General features: G+C 40.1%; 1 protein-coding gene and 1 long non-coding RNA gene across 2 annotated transcripts in view; both read left to right on the forward strand.

Moving 5' to 3' along the window:
• Window positions 1-1966: 1966 nt before the first annotated feature.
• Window positions 1967-3055, forward strand: LOC139648494 (uncharacterized). Its single transcript, XR_011695575.1, has 3 exons — window positions 1967-2046; window positions 2683-2729; window positions 2907-3055. It is a non-coding gene; the product is annotated as an uncharacterized lncRNA (long non-coding RNA).
• Window positions 3056-3073: 18 nt separating this feature from the next.
• Window positions 3074-9494, forward strand: part of nol8 (nucleolar protein 8) — a 24539-nt gene continuing 18118 nt past the window's right edge. Inside the window, exons 1-3 of the mRNA XM_071524633.1 lie at window positions 3074-3207; window positions 6814-6876; window positions 7024-7102. Of these exons, the coding sequence (XP_071380734.1) occupies window positions 3087-3207; window positions 6814-6876; window positions 7024-7102 (263 nt within the window). The 5' untranslated portion in view covers window positions 3074-3086. The remainder of the gene's footprint in view (window positions 3208-6813; window positions 6877-7023; window positions 7103-9494) is intronic.

Consider the following 9494-nt stretch of genomic DNA (forward strand, 5'->3'; position numbering starts at 1 on the left):
ATGGGAACATGACAAAGGGTCCTATGTTCCCAGGGTCCTATGTTCCTCAGTTCTAGGGTTAGGGTTAGAGACCTTCAAAATCAAATAAAATGATAACCATTGGTTTTGTTGTGTTTATATAGCTGTTTTGAAGCCTTGTTCCAATAAAAAAACTGGATAATATTTATGAAATATTTTAACTTGAAATGGGTCAAATTTGACTCGAACACAATAGGAGGGTTAATGTGTGTTAACAGAATATTGAACTGGGGAACATAGGACCCTGGGAACATAGGACCTTGGGAACATAGGACCCTGGGAACATAGGACCCTGGGAACATAGGACCCTGGGAACATAGGACCCTGGGAACTTAGGACCCTGGGAACATAGGCCCTTGGGAACTTAGGACCCTGGGAACTTAGGACCCTGGGAACATAGGCCCTTGGGAACTTAGGACCCTGGGAACATAGGACCCTGGGACCTTAGGACCCTGGGAACATAGGACCCTGGGAACTTAGGACCTTGGGAACATAGGACCCTGGGACCTTAGGACCCTGGGAACATAGGACCCTGGGAACTTAGGACCCTGGGAACATAGGCCCTTGGGAACTTAGGACCCTGGGAACATAGGACCCTGGGAACATCGGACCCTGGGAACTTAGGACCTTGGGAACATAGGACCTTGGGAACTTAGGACCTTGGGAACATAGGACCTTGGGAAGATAGATACGCTCCCCTATGTAATGATGTGTGTATGAAACATGAACAGCAGCATCAGAAATGAGCAGGCTCAGGAAACAAATAACTTTCAATGTTAAAAAATAAATAAATAAATGAGGGGGCAAAGCGTGGCACTCATAATTAGGAGTTCTCTCTTTTGCTTTTCACCCTGATTGCATTTTTTTTGGTTGTCAAATAAGTTGTAGCCTAAGTAGCAGTAATGGGAGTAATAGTAGGCTAGTAGTAGTAGTAGTAGTAGTAGTGGTAAAAGAAGTAGTAGTAGTAGTAGTAGTAATAGGAGTAGTAGTAGTAGTAGTAGTAGTGGTAAAAGAAGTAGTAGTAGTAGTAGTAGTAATAGGAGTAGTAGTAGTAGTAGTAGTAGTAGAAGTTGATGGAAGCAGTATTTTTGTATTTCAAACTACTCAGATTGCAGTACTTTGTAGAATAGATCAGATTTCTATTAAATGAAACAGGAACTTTCAGATTCAGATTGTGTCACTTTATTTATCATTAGAACACACTGATGATCCTGATGAGACCAGAATCCTGATGGATGGATAAAAAAAAAAGGATGATTTTTTTTTTCAATCTTTATTGAAAAAACATTCAAATATACAAACAGTGCAGACATGTGCTCAGCATAGTAGTATACAAAGAAACAAGAATATGAATTTAAATAAACAAATAAAAGTAATAATATTGGGAAGTAATTAAAAATGTAATGGAAAAGCAATACAGTTGGGATAAATAAACTTCATTAATATAAAATTATGATAAAAAACAAAACAAAAAAAGAAACATGTTATTCTTCTTTAAAGAGTTTTAGTAAACGTTTTATTACTTTTTTTTGTGTATAAGTTTGAGAGTCTTAGTATATTCATTAAATTCACATAAGAATTTAGTGAAATTGGGGGTAACTTTTGTTATTTTGCATTTATGGATGTGAAATTTACCATATAGAATCAATAAATTTACAATGAATTCAATGTTGTATTTATCCTGTTCAAAACCTCGTCGCGTTTCCCTGCGTCACTTCCTGGTTGCTGCTGTGTTTTGGGGCCATTTAACGGGCCCAGCTCTGTACAGTAAACTTCTTGAAACGAACACGCCTACCTGCTTATTAAACCACAACTAAACGATTTTATAGTTGAGCGTAGTTTTATTTCTTTCTGACTTTATTTGTAGTTATTCTGTGAAAGGTGTGAAATCTCTCCTAACCACAGCGGAACCTTTCATCCCGCGGAAGCAAGTGTTCAGAAATTCAGGACCGAGTTAGCGGTAACACCAGCTGGATACATGTGAGGTAAACATTTGCTGCTTCTCTGCCGGATTCACTTCTTCAGCAGGTATTTAGTCGTGATAACTGTGTGTTTAGCTGTAGCTTTATCTCATGCTAGCTTCTTTAGCTTCTGTGGTGTTTCTGTGTCGGGCTCCTGCCGGGCACGAGCACGAGCACGAGCCCGAGCCATCTGGTTTTATTCTCTTAGTCCAGACAGTCCAGTCCTGGTTCATTTAGTTATTGTTTTTTGCACTGGGACCACGCGCAGCATCATACTGAGTTATCATTTCCATCCTAACTTAAATCTGAAACATCATGTCAAGAAACTGGTGCAGTGATGCTTTTTTCAATTAAGGAACATTGCCAAAATCAGTACTTTTCTCTCTTTTCACATCACTGAACACTGGCTTCCAATAGAGTTCACAATTAAGTTTGAAATTCTTCTAATTACATATAAGGCTTTGCATGACCAGGCACTTGAATTGATTCATCCATACCAGACCACAAGCTCCCTTAGGTCTTCATACCAAGCTGTTGGCTGTTCCACCATGCAGACTGAAGTCAAAAGCTGATAGAGCACCTAGACTGTGGAACAGTCTGAATCCGTTACTACTTTTAAATCACGTCTCAAGACACATTTTTATGGTTTGGCTTTTAACTGATTGTACTTCTGTCTTTCTGTCTGTTTCTGTTTTCTCTGAAGGATTCTCTGTGAGGATTTGTTTGACGCTCGGCTCTTCAGCTGATCAGGTGATCTGGTTGAAATCAATATCACGATCATAATGATTTTTTCTGATATCGATGGGCGTGTATCATCATGATACGGCCGCGCAAAATCAGATCGACGTTCATGTCATTGAACTGAACGTTGATGTTCGGTGTGATGTCAAACTAAACTGACATTTTCTGATAAAATGTTTCCTTCAGACGGCAGAAAATCAGCAGATCGTCATCACAGGACTCAGGAGGAGCAGGAAGCAGGATCTCAGCTCAGTGTTTCCTGTCACACGGTCAGCTGAGCTCAGTGTTTCCTGTCACACGGTCAGCTGAGCTCAGTGTTTCCTGTCACACGGTCAGCTCAGTGACACGGTGGCGGCGGCGGCGGCGATGCGGCGGCTGTACGTCGGCGGGCTGAGCCACTCCGTCACCCAGAAGGACCTGAAGGATCGCTTCGGCAAGTTCGGAGAGGTGGAGGAGGTGGAGCTGCGGACCAGGAGGGACGAGCAGGGTGAGGACGCCACACACACACACACACACACACACACACACACACACACACACACACACACACACACACACACACACACACACACACTGCCAGAGTCACAGTAGCTGTGGTTACATGAGACATTTTTGGCTGGACCGCAACAGCGGGGCCAGCCCTGCAAACGTGAATGTCTGTGACTGACTGACTGACTGACTGACTGACTGACTGACTGACTGAAGTCACACCATTGGTCGGCCGTGTCACGTGGCACATCATAGGATCACAGAGCCAGAAATTGAAGTTTCGTTTTCTCCGCCGTCTTGTGTCTCCGCTGAGATCAGGAGCCTGTTTCTCCCACACAGTCAGCAGGCTGACCGATATCATGCATGTGAGCTGAAGCTAAAGTAGAATCTATACAATTAGATCATATCACCGTTTATGTCGATGCATATGCGTGAGCTCAGTCCACCTGAAGCCCGTCTGTTCTGTTCTGAGAGAGACACAAACAAGCATGGAGGTTTCATCACGCCGACGGCTTATTGCCGACCTTCCCGAAGTTTCCCGGGGCCACGGTTCCGGCCGGTGCCGCTAGCCGGTGCCGATTTGTTCCCGACGATCCGGCCGAGATTTTGTTGGGGATCCTGATGACGACGCCCCCCCGGTGTCCGGCGAACGCGGGCCGTGGGCGAGGGAGAGGACAGCGGTGGAGAGAGAGACGGGACGCGCTGGAACATAGATCAGTATGGATGGATGGACTATTATTCTGTATTAACAGTCTACAGCAGAGTTAGTTACACCATACACGGTCCAGACATATACTGGGTTTTGACCTAGACTTGTTTTCATTCTGAATGAAATCATTCTGAAGGAAGATCGCCACGTAAGTCTTTACATGAGCGCTAAATATAACGATCGCATTGAGATGTGTGTTTACATCGGTTTACATGCTCCACAGTGTGGAATCAGAATAAAAGTTTCTGACATGAATCAGCTCTCTAACATGAGCTTATGTTTTTAAAAGATGGAGCTGCGTCGGTTATTTCTTTACTGCTGTTCTCTCTGATGAAGCAACAGATTTATCAAAACATACGACTCCATAAGTGTCAGAAAAAGATGTTTTGTTTTGTTTTGCCCCCGCAGTGATCGGGTCCATTTGTAATTTTCACCTGTAAACCGAAACTGGCCCGGAGAGGCGGAGTCAGGACTGAGCGCCTCGGGGTTCATAACAAGCACATCCATTCAAATCCTCCCAGACAAAAAGGGAAACGTTATTGACGTTAAATGAGCGAGCGTGTGCAGAAAGAGGAGAGATAAAGAAAGTGATCTGATGAGTGTTTACATGACGAAATTTTATCCATCGACCGGGTTATAAAAGAGTTAAACAGCCTCTGAAACGGAATGAAATTTCATTCGGATCGGGCAGTTTGTTCTGATTGAGGAGTTTATATGAGGCGTTTTCATTCTGACTGGGCTGCTGTTCTGATTTAAAGGCTCCATGTAAACACAGCTTGTGATGTGATGAGAAGTCTTTCATACAGCACTTTGCTGAAGAGACATGACACAACACTTTACATTAAAGGTCACATGGTGTAAAGCAGGACTCCCCTCTCCTCTGTGATGATAAAGCAGTTGGATGGTCTATCTCCACTTTTCCTGAAATGTAATGTATTGCCTATTTTTTATATTATCATTCTTCAAATATGTACTTTTATTTTTAAAGTGTAAAGTTCATGGGTACAGACTTGCCAGAAAGCTTTAAAAAGTTTTTTATTTGTAATTCTCAAGTTCATTTTCATACAACTAGACAAATCAATAACCTTTACCTAGGGCTGAACGATTTAAAAAAAATATCTTAAATCTTTTATTTTTACCTTTTATCCTAAATTTTTACATCATTATTCTCATTTTCATTGAAAAACGTATTAAAATGATTATGGTGTGATTTTTGCGGGGATCTGTACCAAACAAAGATGTTTTCTTCAGTCTGTAGAATATGATGTGTAGGCCAGGACATCTCTGCAGCACCACAATATTTACTTTAAAATGATATTTTGACACATTTCACCTTTAACAAATATTGCGCCACCTGAGATTTGAAAATTGCAGTCGGCCATATTGTGATTTCGATAAAATTTTGATGAATTGTTCAGTCTTACCTTTACCTACCAACGTATCGTACATCTCGAGGACAGTACTCGTTAAAATTCGGTGGAGTCCAATTATGGAATACGAACTTATACTTATTGACTGATTCTTTGCCTTTGTCTGTATACAAAATGAGACTCAAAAGTGCTTTGATGTCAAAAAGATTTTGCATTGAATAATCTTGATTTTTGTTTTTAACCTTTTTTGCCGTTATTTATAGCAGCCTATATTATTTAAATTTTTACAATGTGATTAGGCATGTAAAAGATATGCATGTTAATTGATATTTTATTTTGTATCGTTATTTTTTTTATTTATATTTATATATATATTTTTTTTCTCTCCTTTAGGTGAGGTGTTTAGATAAGCCTGTAGTGGGTTTCTACCTGCACATGTAACTTTATTTCTATTTGCTTTTTCTCTGTCTGACTTTTCTTTTAAAAAATGTGCAAATAAACTTAAACTAAACTAAAACTATGTAAACATGGTGAAAGTATCAAAACTAAATCCACACAATCCATATTAGTGCAGCGAGCCTCTAAACGAGCCGTTTGGACTTCAGTCACTTTGTGACGTCACAAAGGTTCGCTCATTATCATTTTTGTAAGAAATAATAGACTAACAAAGAGTTTTTTTCAAAGCGGTCGAGCGGTTGTCGTCGTTTATTACCGGAGAGTTTTCCCTACCTGTAGCCGCCGGGCCGCGGAGTCTCACGTTTCACTCTGGAAACGGTTAGCCAATAAGAACGGAGGGGTCGTTAATATTAATGAGCCTTAAAGACACGGAGACAGAAACGGCCTGTTCTTGGTAAGGCTCAGAGAGATGCTGGAAAATGAACGTGGAGAAATGGATTGAGAGAGTTTTTGGTTCATGACACCACACACACAGCTTTGAATGGACAGAAAGACACTAAATAAAACTCTGGAGGATTTGGAGCTTTAAGGGGGAAAGAGGATAAAATATATTTGGTTTTATTGGTTAGAAAAATAAGTTTAGTTGAGAATATTCTTTGTTTCTTTGTTTCCTCTGAGCGACTGCTGCAAACAAAAATATTTATTTAAAGGGCCTGGACTGATATTCGTTAATGTTGAATATTGCAAAATATTTGACAAATATCGCAAAACAGAAGGTCTGATCCGCTTCAGACCGGTTCATTCCTCCTCCAGCAGCGGCCTGTGTGCAGTCGGCTCAGCTGACAGATTGCGATATTTCGTGAATATCGCAATATTTTCTGTGGTGTTGAATATGTTTTGATCACAAACTTTTAAACTCGTATCACAATATTTTGGATCGAGATATTGAATTGTGGATAGTATCGCCCAAGCTGAGTGTGAAGTAGCTCCAGCAGGGAGAAGACTCTGCTTTCATCCTGACCATGAGCCTCCTGTCTGACCTCCTGTCTGTTCTTCTTCTTCTTCTTCTTCTTCTTCTTCTTCTTCTTCTTCTTCTCCTTCTTCTTCTTCTTCTTCTTCTTCTCTGCAGGAATCCCCTACAAGACGTTCGGCTACATCAACATCAACATCTCAGACTCCGACCTCAAGAGATGTGAGTGAGCAGGGAAAAAGAAAATGGGGCATAAGTGCAAAAATGGGAAATATAGTAAACAATAAAAACGGTAACATAATACAACAATAACAGCAGTAAAATGGAGTGTAAACGGTTGTGGACTGATGTGATCTGGTTTCTCTGCAGGTCTGACGGTGCTGAACAAGTCCAAGTGGAAAGGAGGGACGCTGCAGATAGAAGCGGCCCGGGAGAGTTTCCTCCACAGGTGCAGCAGCTTCACCTCATCAGGCCACATCCACACTGATAAGATTATGTTTTATGTTTTAAAACGCAGAACTTTTGCTTCCTAGCGTCCGCACTACTCCGCTGTTTTCAGACCCTAAAACTGAGACTTTTGAAAACGCTGCTGACCCCGTTTTAGTTCCAAAACTCTGGGATTTTGTTTTAGTCCGGACGGGCGGAAACTGAGACTTTTTAAATTTACTCAAGTACTGTACTTAAGTACAATTTTGAGATACTTGTACTTTACCTGAGTACTTCCATTTGATGCTACTTTATACTTCCACTCCACTACATTTCAGAGGGAAATATTGTACTTTCTACTCCACTACATTTATTTGACAGCTTTAGTTACTTTTCAGATGGAGATTTGACACAATGGATAATATAACAAGCTTTTAAAATACAACACATTGTTAAAGATGAAACCAGTGGTTTCCAACTTTTTTGTCTTTTGACGTCTTACAGAAAGCAGTGTGTAGTCGGGTCACATTTCAGATGTCTATGAGTTGTTAACAGCTCCACCAAATAGTGATTTTTCCCTCTAAACCTCACATGGTTTCATTTCAATAAATGTTCAAATGATCCAATATTTCAGCAAAAATCAAAGATTAGAGAAAAAGTCCAAAAACTGAAAACAGATGTGTGTATCAGAACTTTGTTTTTTCTTCTTTCCTCTCCCGTTAATCATCTCACGACCCCTCAGATTTATCCGGTGACCCTTTGGAGGGGCCCGACCCCTAGGTTGGGAACCACCGGACTAAACTAGCTAACTGTATATAAAGTAGTTCAAACTAGCTCCACCTCCAGCAGCTACAACAGTAACATGCTGCTTACACACTGATGCTTCAGTATTAATAATCTAATGATGTCATATATAATAAAATATCAGTCAGAGGGACCAAACCACTACTTTTACTTTAATACTTTAACTACATTTTGCTGCTAATACTTATGTACTTTTACTTAAGTAGGATTTTTCATGCAGGACTTTTACTTGTAATGTAGTATTTTTACATTGCTGTACTGGTACTTTTACTTCAGTAAAGGATCAGAGTACTTCTTCCACCACTGATGACACGCACATGCCCAGTGTACGTGAGCGGTCATGTGATCTGTGTTTTCAGGCGTGTTAGTATGGACGGAGATTATTTCTGAAACGCTCGTGTGGACGGAGATCGTTTTCGTTTTAAAAGCAGATGGTATGAGTGTGTGTGTGTGTGTGTGTGTGTGTGTGTGTGTGTGTGTGTGTGTGTGTGTGTGTGTGTGTGTGTGTGTGTGTGTGTGTGTGTGTGTGTGTGTGTGTGTGTGTGTGTGTGTGTGTGTGTGTGTGTGTGTGTGTGTGTGTGTGTTCAGTTCACTGCTGCAGCTCCACTTCCTCAGAGGCTTCATGTGGAAACGGCTCAATGAGGCAAAACAAATATTTAACGCTGATGAAAAAAAATTGATTTTTTCCCCCAGCTGTACAGCAACATAAGAACTAGCATCGGTGAAAAAAAAAGAGAATGTACTTCAGTTTCATTTTTTTATGAATTAATATAGTGAAAAAATGCCCAATGAGCTCATATTGAAATGAAAAACTCTGAAAATGTAACCATGAATTAGAGACCGTGACGCTTCACTTCACACCAATGAAAGAAAGAATGTGTAGAAAAAATAGGGAAACATTTAAAAAAAATCATCAAAGTCTGAATTTAGGCAAAAACAAGGGTTCAATGACCTAAAATCAAAATAGAAAAAAAATCATCTTTAATTGAGGCATCAGGGAGACGAGGAGATGCTGTGGGGAAGATTTCAAGTTAAAGGTAAATCAATAAAATTCAAAAAACTGACGAGATGCCCAGCTGGAAATGAATGAGCTTAGTGTGACTTAATGTGGTTTATTTACCTCAAACTGAGGAGGAGAAATCTGGAATAAATAAATAAGCGACTTGTTATCCTAACTAGGAAAACACTGGCTGTGAACCAGAACACTAGTCATGAAATAATAATGTGGAATATTGTTTTGCCTCGTTAAGCCTTTTATTTGAGAATGTGACAGACTGTCTGTGGTTTACAGCTGAACTAACTGACATGAAGTAGCAGCATAGTCAGTGTTGGGCCAGTTATTCGAAAAATGTAATCAGTTATTCTTTACTTATTACTATTTTTTATATATATATAACAATTAAAAGAGGGACAAAATCAAAACAAAACACCTTGGCTCACAGACTCACAGGCAAGTGACTCAGGAATTACATAAAATAAAAATAAAAAATAGCTGAATAGCAGGTACCACACAGGTCCATACTACATAAACCCTCTTGTAAGAATAGCAGAGATATCTAAAACAATATATGACATAAAAGGTTCCCATGTTCTCTGAAATACATTGTCTT

This window comes from Centroberyx affinis, unplaced genomic scaffold, assembly GCF_046629955.1.
Source record: "Centroberyx affinis isolate AG114_WGS23_722 - 3 ecotype Tasmania unplaced genomic scaffold, CSIRO-AGI_Caff_v1 ptg001214l_1, whole genome shotgun sequence".
NCBI classification, from domain to species: domain Eukaryota; kingdom Metazoa; phylum Chordata; class Actinopteri; order Beryciformes; family Berycidae; genus Centroberyx; species Centroberyx affinis.